General features: G+C 43.9%; 1 protein-coding gene across 3 annotated transcripts in view; it reads right to left on the bottom strand.

The window, feature by feature from the left end:
* The window catches only part of bin3 (bridging integrator 3), a 135790-nt gene that overhangs the window by 88638 nt on the left and 29238 nt on the right, over positions 1-17914 (bottom strand). For all 3 annotated transcript variants that reach the window (XM_070866154.1, XM_070866155.1, XM_070866157.1), the window contains 4 exons: positions 8416-8456; positions 8147-8208; positions 4665-4801; positions 2302-2342 (listed from right to left, as the gene is read on the bottom strand). In XM_070866154.1, coding sequence (XP_070722255.1) covers positions 2302-2342; positions 4665-4801; positions 8147-8208; positions 8416-8456 — 281 coding nt within the window. The remainder of the gene's footprint in view (positions 1-2301; positions 2343-4664; positions 4802-8146; positions 8209-8415; positions 8457-17914) is intronic.

Below are 17914 nucleotides of genomic sequence, written 5' to 3'. Positions count from 1 at the left end.
CAGAGGCTAGAGCGCAAGCAATTGAACCAGTAAACCGAGCCAAGCAACAGCCATGCAGCCAAATAAAAAAAACGACTTGCATCTATATAGCGCCTTTCACGACTTCAGGAAGCCCAAAGCGCCTTAGAGCCAATGAAGCACTTATGAAGTGTAGTCACTGTTGTAATGTAGGAAATGCGGCAGCCAATTAGTGCACAGCAAGCTCCCACACACAGCAATGTGATAATAACCAGATAATCTGTGTTTTTAAGTGTAGATCAAAGAGTCATAGATATTGCTGCAACGGGCAGTCAGGATGATAAATCACAATATCAATCACCACACTAGCTTCTGGGCTGCTCATAAGTCTATTTGTAAGACACACTCCAATTGTTTGAGTTCTGTGTTTATGTTCAGTAAACTACATGTATATCAACAATATATAAATATATGCGCGTGTTGATAGAGGACAACTGTAGTCAGTCACCTGGTAAAAATGTTATCACATTAAGTGCTGCTCAATAACCAATAGTATGCCTCCCATTGTAATGGTCTGACACTGAAAATGGCCGGGGGGTGGGGGGAAAGAGACTTTCCTTTGAAGTTATTTTCACTTCCCAAGACTGGCAGGTTGATGGCATGAATGAGCTGGCCTGAAATTTTTATTTTGTGCGTGAGGAAGCGACAGAGACAAAATAACTGTTGATTTTGCGAAACAGCATTGTGTGAGCATGTGGATGTGTGGGAGTCAGACTCTTGTTCAGCTTAGCTCAGTGATATCATCACTGATGAAATCCTAATTCCTGGTAAATGGCTGCCTTTAGGATGAAGCGGGCTTGAGAAGGTCGAAAAGGGTTGACTTTGCATTAGGATTTTTACTCGACTTCCGTGTTTTAAAGTCACCTCCAGCAGTTTGCTGAAAATTCCATGAACTTGAATCAAATTTGAAACAAGCTGGTACAATCAGCAGAGGCTTGCAATCAAGAACTGGATGCGATTGGCTTCCAAAACAGATTTCCACTGGGCTCTGGGATATTATTCCACTGTTGCTATCCCACAGATCCCCAGACAACAGGCTATAAAAAAGGAGACTAGCACTCGAGCAACAGTGGAATTAAACATTTATTGAGTGGAGCAGAGCATCACAAGACCCAGAAACAAAAGTATCCTCCAGTCCTTTTCACATTCCAAATAAAAGTCCTGATTCCGTTCCCGTTTATTATTTTGAAATGTTTGTAAGATTTTATTTTTCTTTCCTCAATTTAAAAAAAATCCATTCATGGGATGTGGGCATCATTGGCAAGGCCAGGATTTATTGCCCATCCCTAATCGCCCTCGAGAAAGTGGTGGTGAGCTGCCTTCTTGAACCGCTGCAGTCCGTGTGGTGAAGGTACTCCACAGCGCTGTTAGGGAGGGAGTTCTAGGATTTTGACCCAGCAAAGATGAAGAAATGACCGATATATTTTCAAGTCAGGATGGCATGTGACTTGGAAGGTGAGAGTGTTCCCATGCACCTGCTGCACTTGTCCTTCTCGGTGATATAGGTTACAGGTTTGTGAGGTGCTGTCAAAGAAGCCGTAGTGCAATGGATCTTGCAGATGGTACACTGCAGACATGGTGCGCCGTGGTCCGAACAATGAACCGTTAAGTGCAAGAATTGAAATTTCAATTTGAAATGCACTCATTTGATACTCTGGACCAATCTGATAAGTCTGACAGAATCAAACTGGCTGTGGCGCAAGATTGGGAAGCGGGGTGGGGATGGGGCAGGCATATCTGCAGTTTAAAGTAACCCTTGCTGACTTGCCAGCTGAGGAATATTTGCCTCAATAATTGTGGAGCTGAACATAGTTTTTCATTTTGCTATTGTGGGAATGGATAACGATTATTATGACTCAGATTTGCTCGGCTTGTGACTCTTAACTCATTGCTTGATTCATCTCAGAGATACTCCCAACCCACCCGCTCATCTCTCCCCCTCCCCCATCCCACTCCAAGGTGTTCAACAAATGGTTTCAAGCCACGGGACCTATGACGTGGTGTTGTTTGTGTCTAAAGGTTCCTCGAGCTGATACCGACACTCAAACTCTTCTGGCTTTCTCCGCTGATTTAACAATTTATTTTCTGACTGGTCAAGCACTGACCAATCAGGAATGGGTGGCCGTGATCCCTTCAGGTCCCAACAAAACAGAAGAAACCAGCACAGCTTTCAGTGCATCTGTCACATGCACGGTTCATTCACTTCTTTCAAACAAGTAATCCATATGTAGGTTCAATACTTCAGCAAGAATTAACAGTTAACTGTCAAAGTGTTGTACTTACTTTTTCAAAGGTTCAATGGCTGTTTTCTGAATCTGATTGACCTGATGAAGAAATGTAGGATATTTTGCATAAATTTAGCATTCTGAACTGTGCTACTGTATGAAGTATAACTTATACATAATAATAGATGCACCGGGGGACACTATGAATGAGTAAGGACAGAAATAAACTGGGTAGTTCCACTGGTCTGCAGTGTAAATAATTTTTATACGATATGCAAGGGACAATTTAAGCAACCTTTACACTTGACTACCTCCCATTACATCAAGTTCTAGGGTGATCCCCAAAATCATTTAAGGACAGATGGAAGTATTTAATTTGATCGAGCCCTCACGACACCAAGTACTATTGCTAACATTTGTGAAGGGGTGTGGGAAGAATATTTGGCCCGTGACTGGACACAAAAGTAAAAAGTAGCCCTTTCCAACTTAGCCAGTCACGTCTCTCAAAAGCCCCAAATACTTCACATGCCTCAAGTGATAAGGGCGTGAAGTAACCAACAACTCGTATCTTAAAATCACATCTGTGTATTTAAATCCTTTCATGGCCTCTCCCCATCTCATCTCTGTACTTCCTCAAGCCCTGCAACCCCAGCCCACAAACTTTCTGTCCTCTTGTGCAGCTCTGCTTCCTTCACCAGTGGCGGCCGTGCCTTCAGCCGTCTGAGACCTACCCTCAGCAATTTCCTCCCTAAAATCCACCACCTCTTCTTCCTTTAAGACTTTCCTTAAAACCAACCCTTTGATCACCTCTCCTGATATCTGCTTCCCAAGCAGAGTCCATTTTCTGAAGTGCTTCAGGAAGTTTTTCTTCATTAAAAGGTGCTTATATGAATGCAAGCTTGTGTTGTCATGAAATACTGGGTTTGACAGCAAGAGGTTATAGGGTTGGGGTTATAAATGTTGAGATGGAACGGTGAATCGAGTTAAAACCACAGTACATCCACAGTTGGAGTAGTACATGCAGTTTTGGCTTCCACATTATAGAAAGGATGTTTAGACAACAGGAAGAGTACAGCACAGTCATGCAGCACAGCCTGGTATAAGAAAATACAAATACAAAGAAAGGCTTGGAAATCGCAAGAACAGAGGAGATTATGGAATGATTTCATCGAGGCATTTAAAATTATGAAGGGATGGAACTGACTGTTTCCAATAATTAAAGGGTCTGGAACAAGGGAACATTAAATGCAAGAAATTTGGACGGAGAAAAGGAGAAACTTTATTTTTAAACACAGAGGGTTGTGAGACTGTGGAATTAATTACCTGAGTTAGATTGAAGCAGAGATCAGGGCAACATTTAACAACATTTAAGAATAGGATAGGCAGTTGAAGGAAAGGAGTGTGAAGAGACATGGTTAGGACCAATGTACCCACTAATATTTTTGGCACCACACGGGCCATTCAGAACGCCGCACATGCGCGGTTTTACATTGAAAAGCTGGCAAGCTGGCTGCACGGGATCCCAGGAGTGGCCGCATAGCTTGAAGGGAACGCTGGTTAGCAGTATTGCTTGTGTGTGGGACAAGCACCGGCATGAACTGGTTGGGCCAAACGGCCTGTTTCCATGTTGTCATTTCTATACAATTCAATGCATTTTTTTTAAATTCCCCACTCGTTCAAGGCAGTATTTATTTCCTGGCCCCAGTTGCTCTCAAGACATTGAGTCAAAAACATAGCATGCGACTGAAGTCTCATGTAGGCCAGAGCAGGTAGAGTGGCAACTTCCCTTCCTCAAAGGACATTGGTGACCGACAATCTCTCAGCTTCTCAAGTCTCTGGAGTGGGACTTGAACCCTCAACTTTCTGTTAAGGCGATGGTGGGCCTTTCAAATCTCGCGGCGATTGTTTTTTTTTAAAAAAACAATTGAGTGGCTTGCCAGGCTACTTCAGAGGGCATTAAAATGCAGCCATGTCCATTGAGGCACATCCCCAGGGCATTCATGAACCAGGCAAGTTTTTACAAGAGTGGTCAGTTTTCAGTTGCACCAACCCATGAATCATCAGAATTTGGATTTCACAACTTGTCGTGGGATTGACAACCTCTGGGTTACTAATCCTGCACCATGACCAAGACACTACCCTACCCCTAGAACTAGGGGTCACAGTCTCAGAATAAGGGGGGTGGCCATATAGGACTGAGATAAGGAGAAACTTCTTCACAGACGGCTATGGAGGCTCAGTCTTGGATTATATTCAAGACATGGATCGATAGATTTTTGGATAATAAGGGAATCAAGAGATATGGGGACAGTGCAGGAAAGTGGAGTTCAGGTAGATCAGCCATGATCTTATTGAATGGCAGAGCAGGCTTTCTGTTCTATGCCATTTATAGCCCTACCCATGTGCAAATAAAGTACAAACCTTTTCCTGATTGAAGGCATCCATTCGATGCATTGCAGTGTCCAAAGCAGTCACCGTCTCCATGAACATCTGATCTTGGTCACACAAAGGGTTGGTCAGCAGATCGGAAGAAATTTTCACTGCGGATTTCGACATTGCTAAAAGGAATATTACAGTCCTTGTTTTTTAAAAAAAGTCTCCAATGACGGGAAGAAGCCTACCTACATATAACAATTTCTATTTATATAGCACCTTAATTGTAGTAAAATGTCCCACGGCATTATATAATACATGCCAGCTAGTCCCATGCCATTATTCTGCAGACTGGAGGGAAAAATAACTGAACATTTAATATTTTCATGACATTCCTCTATCCGCTAATATAAATAGGTTAATGCCTCCACTAAAATAGCAGAGGACTGTAATAAAAATGTGTTCACCATTCATCAGATATCATTTCTTTGGTGTTGTGCAGAATATCCACGCCCAATACCGCTCTCTTCGACAGAATACAATATTACAGATTTTGCCAACCTCTGATCTATTAATGTGCCTTAAAATCCAAGAGTATAAAACTGCACCTTTACGCGTGTGTTCCATATAATCAGCTTAATGGGTATGCTGTATGTTCCGATCGGACACTGGCTTTTGTATTGAGCCAGCCAATACTGGCCTGAGCTGCGTATTGGTGTTCCCCTATCTTGCAACACTTGTGTAGTTCTGAAAAAGTGCTTTGCCAGTATCCTCCCATCCAGGATAAAAAAAGGAGAGGGAAGAAGAAATGTATGGAATGAAATATTTGGGAGGATAGGAAACAACAAAAACATATTATTTCCATTTGCACCTCCTGTAGACCCACCTTTTGTCCCACCGCCACCCCTTTTGCCTCGCACTATCTTCCCTTTTGTCATTTAATCTCTCCTGCCTTCCACCCTATCACACACCTTCACTTTTGGTCTTTTCTCCCTCCCACCTTTCCCTGCCTCTGTACTTGCTTGAGACCTGTTGCATCTCTGGTTTTTCCTAGTTCTGACAGAAGGTCGTCGATCTGAAATGTTAACTCTGTTTCTCTCTCCACAGATGTTGCCTGACCTGCTCAGCATTTCCAGCATTTTCTGTTTCTATAGCGCATATTATTTTGCAGCCAAGTTGGGGGGCGGGCAGGGCAGGGGGGGAAGGAAAGAGAAGATGCTCGATTCACATTACTCAAACAAATGAAGCAGACTCTGTTATTTATAAGTTTGTGATATTTTAACAATTACCAGCAGTTAGTGGAAAATGGGACTTGTACATTACTGGAAGTTATTTACCCAACAGTGCACTTTAAATCTCCAATGTTTTCTGTTTAGTTATTCTCACAATTCACCCAGTAAATTGCAATCATAGCCTATTTCTCTGAGTCATTGTTAACTCTTCCTGATCTGATCCCACCAGCATCAAATAACAGGAAAAACCCAGCATAAAGTGCCCCACCCCTTTAAGAGTTCAATTATGGTGCTGCTATGCAGATGTCAGCCGTGGCCCAGTGGGCAGCACTCTTGCCTCTGAGTCAGAAGGTTGTTGGTTCAAGTCCCACTCATGAGACTAGAGCACATAATCTAGCCCGACACTCCAGTGCACTATTGAGGTTAAGCCGAATCGTGTCTGCCCTCTCAGATGGACGTAAAAGATCCCATGTCATTATTTACAAAAGTACTTCATTGACTGTAAAGCGCTTTGAGACATCCGGTGGTCGTGAAAGGTGCTGTATAAATCCAAGTCTGTCTTTCTTTTTCCAAAGAAGAGCAGGACAGTTCTCCCCGGTGTCCTGGCCAATGTTTGTCCCTCGACAAACATCACTAAAACAGATTATCTGGTCATTATCACATTGCTGTTTGTTTGCAGTGCGCAAATTGGCTGCCGCATTTACAACAGTGACAACACTCCAAAAAAAGTACTTCATTGGCTGTAAAGTGCTTTGGGATTTCCGGAGCTCATGAAAGGCACTTTTTTTAATTCAAGTCTTTATTTTTTAACTAGATCTAGCGGATAACAAGAGAAAGGTTAAAAATATACAAATTTAGGGAGCGCAATCCAGAATGTTTCAAGTTGCTTTTCACTGAAATGCTGATTTCTCTAAAGGAAGCTACATATTCCATGTCAAGCTGAAGACAAGTAACACATTAAAGGTGTTTTATTTCCAGCATTCAACATTTAAAAAAAAACTCAACATCCAGCGCGAGTTGCAGTGTCAATTATCACTCTAGTGTGAGTCATGCAACATTCACTATTTCTTTTTGTCAGTGACCATTTAGCTCCATTACATAACAAGCATCCACATCTCTCATATTATTTTAAAAGTATAATGGCTGCAAGAGCTTGTGCAAAGCAGAAGCACATCTTGAGATTCTAATGTGCCGCAATTATTCTTCAGTTTGAATGTATAATCATAGACTCAGACTTTGTTGCTCCTGCACATAGCTCAGGCTCAGTGTCTATAGCACAGAGGAACCTGGAGTGAGCCTTGTGGGTGGACCCAAGGATTTCTACTGCTCTGTCACATCGACAGTGGTGTACTGTCTTTCGGATGAGACATTAAACAGAGGCCCCATCTGCCCTCTTAGGTGGACATTAAAGATCCCACGGCACTATTTCGAAGAAGAGCAGGGGAGTTACCCCTGGTGGCCTGGGGCCAATATTTATCCCTCAAGCAACAAAACAAAAACAGTTTATCTGGTCATTATCACATTGCTGTTTGTGGGAGCTTGTTGGGTGCAAATTGGCTGCCGCGTTGCCCACATTACAACAGCGACAACGCTCCAAAAGTACGTCATTGGCTGTAAAGCGCTTCGAGATGTCCAGTGGTCGTGAAAGGCGCTATATAAATGTATGTCTTACTTTTCTTTACTGTTGCAGCTAACTCTTGTAGCCATGGCCAAACTCCCCGATATGCTCCTGCTTTGTGACTTACTCTGCAGCCCAAGAGTAAATCTTAATTGGTTCCTGCAAAGTAAATAACCAGTTTCCTACAAAATTGTAATCAATGATCACAAGTGTTCCCCGATGAGTATGTTTCACTGGAAATCTTTCTCCTTCAGTTGGCAAGAAACAGTGAGCTCTCAATGATTCAGCAGTGGCACATCAGGTAAATGGACATAAAGGTCACTGGGTGGGAAGCATCATGCTGACTCAATCATTTTTTTGATGGGAGTTAATAAGAGTTTTCAGAGACAGGAACACAAAATTCTAGGTTGACACTCCAGTGCAGTTGTGAGGGAGTGCACAGAATCGGTATTTCTGTTACCCATCTATCCTCAAGCACAGAATCAGTATTTCTGTTACCCCTCTATCCTCAAGCACGGAATCAGATCCCTGTTACCCTCAAGCTCTTCGATGGCCATTCAGACACAAACATGTTTGTGAATGTGGTGAAAGGACTGCCTTGCCTCTCTGTCCCCAGGCAGTTCGCTTTCCACATTGCCCACACCCCTCCCAGTTCAGCTTAACGCAGCACATGTACCTACCTACATCTGCTTCAGTGCTTTTCTTCATGTCTTTGTGAAGCTTCTTAATCTGATCTTCCAGCCTGAAGACAAAACAGGAATTAAATAATCATTGTCAGAAGTTGGTGAACATCTCACACATAGGATTTACGTTTTCTATCTGAATTCAATATTTCAACTCTATGCCATCAACGAATCAAATTCTGTACTTAGAAAACACAAAATTAAAGCTTTAAAAAGGCAACCTAGTATTTCTTCAATTTGTGCCGGATTTTAAGTCTTCTACTTACTGTTGGAGTTTACCATATTCTCGCTCAAAATCTCTCTCCACCTGAAAATTTAAAGCAGGAGAAAAAAAAATCCATCAGCAAAATGATGAAAGATGTAAACTCGATGCTGCGGTTGGAGTGTGACTGCTTCTGTACAAAATCCACATTTCAAAATCAGATTGGGAATCATTCAGAGCTCTAAGTTAGCAGAAGTGATAAAATTATCAACAGGCTGGTCAACTTATGCTAGTGCTACTGTTCATAGAATCATAGAATAGCACAGCACAGGAGAGTATTCAGTCTATGGAGTCTGCATTGGCTCTTTCGAAGAACAATCCAGTTCATCACACTCCCGGCTCTTTCTCCAGATCCCTGTAATTTTTTTCCTTCAAGTATTTATCCAATTCCCTTTTGAAAGCTTCTATTGAACCTGTTTCCACCTACTTATCAGTCAGTGCATTCCAAATCCTAACCATTCGTGTAAAAAAGAACTCATTTTTCCTCGTGTCGCCTCTGGTTCTTTTGTCAATCACCTTAAATCTGTGCCCTCTGGTTATCGACCCTTCAGCCATTGGAAACATTGGCTTCATAAAAATCTCTTCAGGTTGCAAGGAATGCCATGCATTACCAGAGCTAAGTGGGAACAATTGATAGAAGATTTCACCAGTACTCTTCCCACATAATGCCAAGGACATGAGGAACACATTTCCCTTCATTCTTTTCTTACTCAAAACACATCTTCATTTTTATTTCGCCAGAGATACAGTCTGCTCCTCTTTATTGAAATTATCTGATCATTTTTTTTTTTAAGTAGAAAATTGAGTGTTCAGCATATCTGTAAAATCTGTTAAAACAGTCATCGTACTCAGGTGGAACAGTTATGAAATCTGTGAACGCCTTATTTATTTTACAGTTAACACCATAAATTAAATCAGGGGATGGTCTAACCTGGGCCTTTGCAAATGACGTGTATGCGGATTGCAATTTTAGATCTTCGCTACAGGTGATGGGTTGACACCTTCTAGATTGAAAAGCGCGGTCCGGGAAAGGTCAGATGTTTCACCCTCTTCCATTGCTGCTGGAAAGAAGCCGAGTAAAATTGAGAGCGGGAATGACCTTGGGATAAACTCCCTGGGGCCGAGTGAAGCCGTCATTCAGAGAGGGTGGAAGTTATAGAACATTCTGCTCTTTTGGCCTGGAATGGTGCACGTATAAAGAAGATGGAAAAAAATACCCCATCACTAAACCAAACAGTATCGCACAAAAAGGTCAACAAGAATGCAGTATGTTTTTCACACTTTGGGAATATTGACTATCGAAATGCCCAGCTGTTGCTGTCCGTACAATGGTTGCTGTGTTGGGCAATGGGCTAACTCCAGTCCAAAATCGCCTTTCAAACCAGTGTGCGATCACAGCAAAGTTCCCATTCAACCACTGCTCCAAAGATCCCCAAAGGATAAACCAAGGACACGGAACACCGCCTATAAAAAACCACCGGTCTGGTTCGTACCTTGAAGCCTAATTTACTTTCGCTCTCGTTCACCTGAAGCGCAGGTTTCCCTCAGTGAATTTTCCAAGTGTGAACTGTCGTTTTAGACTCACAAAGTCAGCACTCGGAGGAAACAGAGCCTTGACACTCTCCATCTCAAAATCTGTTGATCCTTCAGCGAGTTTATTCCTTTCTATTTTGTGTTTAGTATTTTGCTTCCTCCATTTCCTCCCACCTATTCCATGTCGATGGTTTGGGAATTGAATTCTGCAACCTGTAAACATGTGGCCTTCATATATTTTCTATGTACTCAATCTCTTGTAGATTGCACAGGAGTTGGATAATATGGCAACTCCTTTACATATCGCTTGTCTTTGTTACTGTTTTTCTGTCTTTCCTTTTCTGCCTCTAGAATTCTCTCCCTAAACCTCTTCGCCTCTCTGACTCCAAGTGGTCGTATGACCGTTTCACTCGGGCCCTAACTCTGGAGTTATACTGCAACTTAGGAGCTGCTGTGGAGCCAAAACCAGTTCACAGAAATGCTCACATCACATTAGAAAGGTCCCCTCGGTGTGTCCAAATCACTCTTCCTAATTCTAAAAAAAAACCTTTTCATTCCTGTTGGGACCCCAAAGAATGTCCCTTAGTTCTTCCAATAAACCAATGGATAAAATTGGAAGGAATTGCACACAGCGTTTTCAATTGGTGTCATGCTGGATCTCTGCAGCCTACAGCGAAGGTGCAGCTTCTTGGGTTTAATGCCCCTTTCCAATGAAATGATACAGAAGCAACTTTATCGTGGCCCATTCAATGCCAGCGCTGGCACGAAAAAGAACGATTTTCATCGCAGCATAGATGATTCAGGTGACGCTATTTGACCCGCTGAATACACAGATCAATTAATCACAGTATTATGAATTGGCCATTCACAGTGATTAGCTTGGCAATAAGAATAATCAGCAATTCAACCTAATGCGACATTTACAAATGTCACAAAAATAATCACCGGTGACCAACATTTGAGGAACCAAGTGGGATGTAAAGATAGCCCTGGCATTGCATAATTAAAGTGAAAGAATACTTCAGGAAATTGTTGCAAAATCATGAAAGGTTTTGATAGAATAGATAGGGAGAAACTGTTTCCAGTGGCAGGAGGGTCAGTAACTAGAGGACACGGATTTAACATAGTTGCTTAAAGAATCAGAGTGGGAGAGGAGGATAATTTTTTTTTTTATAAAGCAGTGAGTAATGATGATCTGGAATGCACTGCCTGGAAGCAGATTCAACAGTAACTTTCAAAAGGGATATGGATAAATACTTGAAGAGCTATGGGGAAAGAGCAGGGGAGTGGGACTAATTGGATATCTCTTTCAAAGAGCTGGCACAGGCCAATGAGCTGAATGGCCTCCTTCTGAGCTGTAAGATTCTATGGGCTAGAGTTTCCAGTGCTCACCGCCCGGTTTCTGGACGGTTTTAGGCGAGAACCGAGTCGGTGAAAATTTGCCCAGCTGAGTTCCGCTGGCGGTTTCGAGGTACCGCTGGGGAGCAGACCGCTGGTGTGCAACGTCCCCAGATCACCCTGGCCCAATTTTTGGTTCAGCGGTGACCCGTAGGGAAGTATAAAAAAACACCCACGAGAATCAGTGGAGCCAGGCGGTAGGTGAGTAGCCCTGCAAGAAAAAGGTCATTGTTTTTTTTACTAATTATCTTAAAATTCTCTTGTAGTGATTTGAGTGAAAAGGGTCCTGAGAATGTTTTTATGATTATTTTATTTAATGTTTTTTGAAAAAAATAGTGTTTTTTTTCCTAGGCCCAACCCGCAGGTGTAAATTTTTAGGAAATTTATTAATTATCACCCATTTTCTTTAAGAACTGCTCAATCGACCCAAGATTCCATTTTTTTGCCAAGAATCGGGGTGCAACGTTCATTTTTTTCGCTGGGCCGATTTATTTCTTTTTTGGGAGGAATTTTGCGCCGGCGATAATTTTGAGAATCTTAGCAGTATTTTGGGCGGCAATCAGGCGCTGGCGGGTTGTTTGGAAATTCTAGCCCTACGATTTTAGTTCTATTTTCTGAGCCTACTCCAGGTACCTGCCATTTACCCAGGCCAAAAATTAACCTTAACTGCAGGTGCAGATCTTCAATGATCGAGTGCAGGCCCATGTGCAACAGTACACAGGAGAAAGAAGCTTTCTTGTCTTGAGAAAATCTGCCAAGGTACAGCAACCGAGCTTTTCCTTATACAGAATAATGAGAAAAGTAAGCACATCACAACGTTTCTCCTCATAACCTGCGATACCCTTGGCTGTAGCTGCATGCAAAGGACTCAAGACAAATTTAAAGAAAGGCTTGCACCTTTCATGATCTCAGGATGTTCCAAAGTGCTTTACAGCCAATGAAACGTCATCACTGTTGTAATGCAGAAATTTCCAACTCTCCTCATAGCTTAAAATGCCACAGGATCCATTTTCTAGCTGCAACTTAAAACTAGAATTATTGTTGCCCTTCTGTCAGTGGAGACGTTCCCAGAAAGCAATATTCCAAGAACACCTAAGTGCATGTTCCAGCACGCAGGATGGGGCACTTGGGTGTCACTGTGTGTGCGCTTCAAACTGCCAACATTTCAACATAATTTTCTGCTTGCTGGAGAAGGTGGCACAAAAAACAGGAAGTAACAAGTCCACTGTGAAGGATGGCCTAAGCACTTCCAAAAGATGCCCACTGGATACTCAATATTCTTAGTGGCTGCACGAGCTTTGTCACATCTGTGTTCATTTGGCTTTCTGACATTACAACAGTGACTACTAGGTGGGAAAGTGAGCTGTGAGGAGGACACAAAGAGCCTGCAAATGATATAGACAGGCTAAGTGAGTGGGCAAGTAGGTGACAAATGGAATATTATGTGGGGAAATGTGAAATTATCCACTTTGCTTGGAAGAATAGAAAAGCAGATTTTTTTCCCCCAAAGGGTGAGAGACTGGTAAATGTTGGTGTGCCGAGGAATTTGGGTGTCCTCGTATATGGATCACAGAAAGTTTACATGCAGGTACTGCAAATAATGAGGAAGGCAAATGATATGCTCACCTTTATTGCAAGAGGGTTGAAGTACAAGAGTAAGGAAGTCTTGCTGCAATTATATAGGGCTTTGGTGAGACCACACCTGGAGTACTGTGCAGTCTTGGTCTCCTTACCGAAGGAAGGAGATACTTGCCTTATAGGGGGGTGTAACAAAGGTTGACTGGACTAATTCCTGGGATGAGAGGACTGTCCAATGGAAAGAGATTGAGTAGATTGGGCCTATATTCTCTGGAGTTTAGAAAAATGAGAGGTGATCTCATTCAAATATTTAAAATTCTTTGCGGGCTTGACAGGGTAGATGCTGAGAGGCTGTTTCCCCCTGGCTGGAGAGTCTACAACTAGTGGCCATAGTCTCAGGATAAGGGGTTGGCCATTTAGGACTGAGAGGAGGAGAAATTTCTTCACTCAGGGTTGTGAATCTTTGGAATTTTCTACCCAAGGCGGCTTTGGATGCTCAGTCATGTTTTCAAGACTGAGATCGATAGATTTTTGGGCACAAAGGGAATCAAGGGACGCAAAAGTGGAGCTGAGGTAGATTATCTTAGTGAATGGCAGAACAGGCTCGAGGGGCCGTATGGCCTACTCCTATTTCTTACGTTCTTATCTTCTTTCATCCTCTTCTTTGTCTCCTGAAAAACTCAAAACATGAAGAAAAGCCCAGAGCAAGTACAGCTACAGAGCTTTAAAAACTTACTTCCTGAAAAGCCAGGAACATCATTGTTCTTTATTGCCCTTTTTTAAATGGGTAAGCTGACTGTCCAGCACACTCCCAGGCAGATCAGCAAATCCCATGGATTAATGTGCATCTCATGGGCTGAGGGTGGACGCAAGTTCAAAACAAATCTGCAGAATCAATATTTCAGTGAGCAAGTGGTTAATCTATGGAACAGGCTCCCTCGGGAGACAAAGGAAGCAGCTAGCAGTGATCCATTCAGATGCAAATTAGATAAGATTTCTTTCGGAAAGTGACATTTTAGGATACAGTCGTGAAACCTGTATAAAACGGACCCCTACCAAAAATGAACAGTTATTGAGAAAACCAAATAACTAACATGGTAAAATATACAAGAGACACTCTGAAACAACGTAAACTCACGGATTACGAACTACAAACAGCCTTCAATGCACCAAGCCCCTTTGACAACTTAAAACACGAGACGCAGTCTGTTGCAAAGCTGCTGTATCTGGTACTTTCATGGAGTCAGGATCCCTGCGCATAACTTCCTTTCTGCCCCCAAATTCTCGTGAGGTCAGTGGGTGCACGTCAGCTTAGGTCAGGCAGCGGGTTTGTGAGAGAGCAATGGCTTTGGTGGAATGGGGAGCTCTTAGCCCAGCGTCCACAGCTGCAGACAAACCACTCTGTGGCACCCGCTCGGTCCCAGGAATATAGCGGTTTCCCTGCCACTATAGATGCTGGGTAAAGAACCTCCCGCTGTACTGAAAATGTTTACTGTGCATACAATGACCATCTTGAAAATAAGGACACATGCAAAAAAAGACAGCTGATGCCAGCCCACAAGGTGCCCATGACTGACAGGTTTTACAGTATATGAGTAATTGGAGACTTGTTAAGTCTTGGGAGAAACAGGTGACTTTGGACCTCATAGTTCTCAAAGCTCTCCACCACTGAGGGTTTCCTCAAGTCATGTCTAGATCTGTTGTAGACCCGTCAATAGATATTGATTGCTGTGATTGGTCAACAACTCCATTATCGTTGTATTGTGCGACTACCTGGCCGGTCGAAGGCAAACGAGACAGACCGTGGTCTTTTATCGTCGAGCAATTCCCATGTCCCTACTAACATTAACTTCGGCATTGAAATGTTACAAGGATACCCTCAAAGCCTCCCTGATAAAGTGCAACATCCCCACTGACACCTGGGAGTCACTGGCCAAAGACTGCCCTAAGTGGAAGAAGTGCATCCAGGAGGGCGCTGAGCACCTCGCGTCTCGTTGCCGACAGCATGCAGAAATCAAGCACAGGCAGCGGAAAGAGCATGCAACAAATCTTTCCCATCCACCCTTTCCCTCAACGACTATCTGTCCCACCTGTGACGGGGTCTGTGTTTCTCGTATTGGACTGTTCAGCCACCTAACAACTTGGAAGCAAGTCTTCCTTGATTCCAAGGGACTGACTATGATGATGATATTGAAATGAAGCACTCGCACAAATGGTGTGACAGCACTGCAGGCTGGTCAGAGACCAGTGATTCAAGCAGGGATTCAATGAAATGGAGCCTCGCCCAATGTCTTACGCCCTCACACTGATGGGCCCGATCCCTGCCGCCAACAAAACCTGTCCTGAACTGCAATCAAACGGAGGAATATTCCCGGACTGGACTCGACTTGTCAGTATAACACCAGAAAAATACGAAATTTCATCTGTTCTGTGCTGCAGGCTTTTGCAATGCAAGAAGAATTACTTCACTAAATTCAATCAGAGCTGCCATTTTCCAACAGCCTCTGAGGCCTCTGCAAGTGGTGACATGCGCAAGTGTTCTGCCACATGCCTTTCTATCATGTGCCACACCAACTCGAGTTGCACTGGGGCTGGTTGCACTGGAATTCAAACTAAATAACCTAGGTGTTAAACGGCTTCAGTTAACAGCGACACTGTTTATTTGCCCTGGATTTCCAAACACACTGAAGAAGCAACTGCATTGCGTCCATTTAATTAAAGACTTAGCAATATTGTGTATTAAGAAAGCCACAACTGAATTGGTCTATTGTTTAACAAAGCTACTGTTTATCAGGTACTGTACTTGCCTGAAGCAAAAGATTTTTTTGTATATATATTAAGAACCCGTGCTGATTTGCAGAGTTATAATACTCCCATATATGTCATAACAAATTAGCACACTCCAGCTCGTTGCCGTTCTGCTCAGCATTTATGCAAGGGGCAACAATATGTAACCGTTGTGTACTATTTACCAGATCAAGGGGCTCTCTGCTTGCTGAACATCAATAGTCACTTAAGTTATGTCGCGAAGCAGCTAGTTCCCTGGCTAGAGTGTCTAGAACTGGGGGTCATAGTCTCAGGCTAAGGGGTCGGCCATTTTGGACTGAGATGAGGAGAAATTTCTTCACTCAAAGGGTTGTGAATCTTTGGAATTCTCAACCCCAGAGGGCTGTGGATGCTCAGTCGTTGAGTATGTTCAAGACTAAGATCGATAGATTTTTGGACACTAAGGGAATCAAGGGATACGGGAATAGGGTGGTAAAATGGAGTTACGGTAGATCAGCCGTGACGTTTTTGAATGGCAGAGCAGGCTGTATGATCTACTTTTACCTTGCAGTGGCATGCTGCTCCAGGGCCGCCGCACGCCGCTCCTTTTATGGCCCCGACCTGCTGCTGATGGTCTCTCGTACGTTCAGGGCGACGGCAGTGAAGAGGGCGACTGGACTGAAAGTCACCAAAATCAGCTTGGTGATTGGAGTGTGGACAGGTACAGCAGGAGCGGCGAGATCTTGGCGAAGAAGCGGCGAGAGATTGTAGAGCGACGAGATCGGGGCCCAGGAGAGGTGTGAGTTCGGGGCCCAGGAGAGGCGAGGGCCCAGGGGCAGCACAGGCCAGCCCACACTGCGATATGTGTGCGCACTCGGTCCGTGCAGCAGAGCTGGTCTCCAGTTGTCTTGGAGAACCCTTGCTACTGGACCAACACCTAGCTATGTCAAGCCCCTGTGGTGGCTGGTGTGTAACGGCCACCACACGTTAAAAAAATCCACGCACAGGCATCTTCCACCCTTCAACATGCAGTTCGGGACCTGGAATATTAGGTCCTTTATTGAAACACCTGTGAACTCATCCCTTTTTGGCGTAGAAGCAAGTCATCCTCGGTACGAGGGACCCAAGAGATGGTCTACTCCTCCCACACCCTCAACTTGATCTGATGATTCCTCACCCTCTAGCCCTGCTCGACCTGAACACTGCACTCCCCTTACAGAATGCCTCAGGCAATGGGCTTGTACTGTTAAAAGTCTTGAGTCTGTGTGAACGCAGTCGCTTCCCTATCACCAATTGGATCACGGAACCAAAGGCCATTATGCCTTCAACCAAACACGTTGCAGAATTCCAGATCCCACGGATGACCATCCTGTCCATTTGCCCAATCAATCAGATCTCAGCAACAACCAGATCCCAGAAGCACCTCTCTGGTGTAATTTCTGATTGGTTCAGTCATAAAATGCTCGCTATATTCTGCTCCAAAACAGCCAGGACGCAAGATCCTCACCCACCCGACGATACACTCGTGGAGATTATTACCTAGGTAGCACTGGAAAAAAAAAATCAACAGGCTCAACTCCAAGTTCAACTTATCCCATGAGCAGGCAGCACCAAAGCCAGCACACTCAGAGTCCAGCCAAGTTCAGGTCCAAGGCTCTGAGGCCCGAAAGTAAACTGCCTAAGCACAGGAGACAAACCCATGCTGCTGACGAAACTGCTCCTCACGCTCAGCTGCTCGCTTTGCCCGTTCCCATGTTGTCCTCCTTACTCCCCCACCACGCCCACCCGTCTCTGTTGGAAGCCATTCCAGCTGTATTCTACGCCTATCCCCCACCCCATAAGAACATAAGAAATAGGAGCAGGAGTAAGCCATTTGGCTCCTCGAGCCTGCTCCGCCATTCAATAAGATCATGGCTGATCTGATGATCTTGGCCCCAACTCCACTTCCCTGCCCTGCTCGCCCCCCATAATCCCTTATCGTTCAAAATTGCCCCACTCCACTTCCCCCCGCTATGCCTCTCTGCAGCACCACAGCCCTCCTCCAGCCCAGCAAAATACTGCTTCACAGGTAACCTGTACCCCATTCACTGGCCCAGACCTGCCTCTCGACACGAGAGCGAGTGCGAGAGAAACTGAAACAGATGAAAAATCAAAAATAGAAAGAAAAATAGCAGATTGAAGTACAATCACAAACTGCAAAATTGACAGGTGACAATATCGAAGCAGGT

Source organism: Pristiophorus japonicus, chromosome 22 (genome assembly GCF_044704955.1).
Source record: "Pristiophorus japonicus isolate sPriJap1 chromosome 22, sPriJap1.hap1, whole genome shotgun sequence".
Classification (NCBI taxonomy): Eukaryota; Metazoa; Chordata; class Chondrichthyes; family Pristiophoridae; genus Pristiophorus; species Pristiophorus japonicus.
Note: the sequence above shows the minus strand (reverse complement) of the source record. Positions and strands in the feature narration are given on the sequence as shown.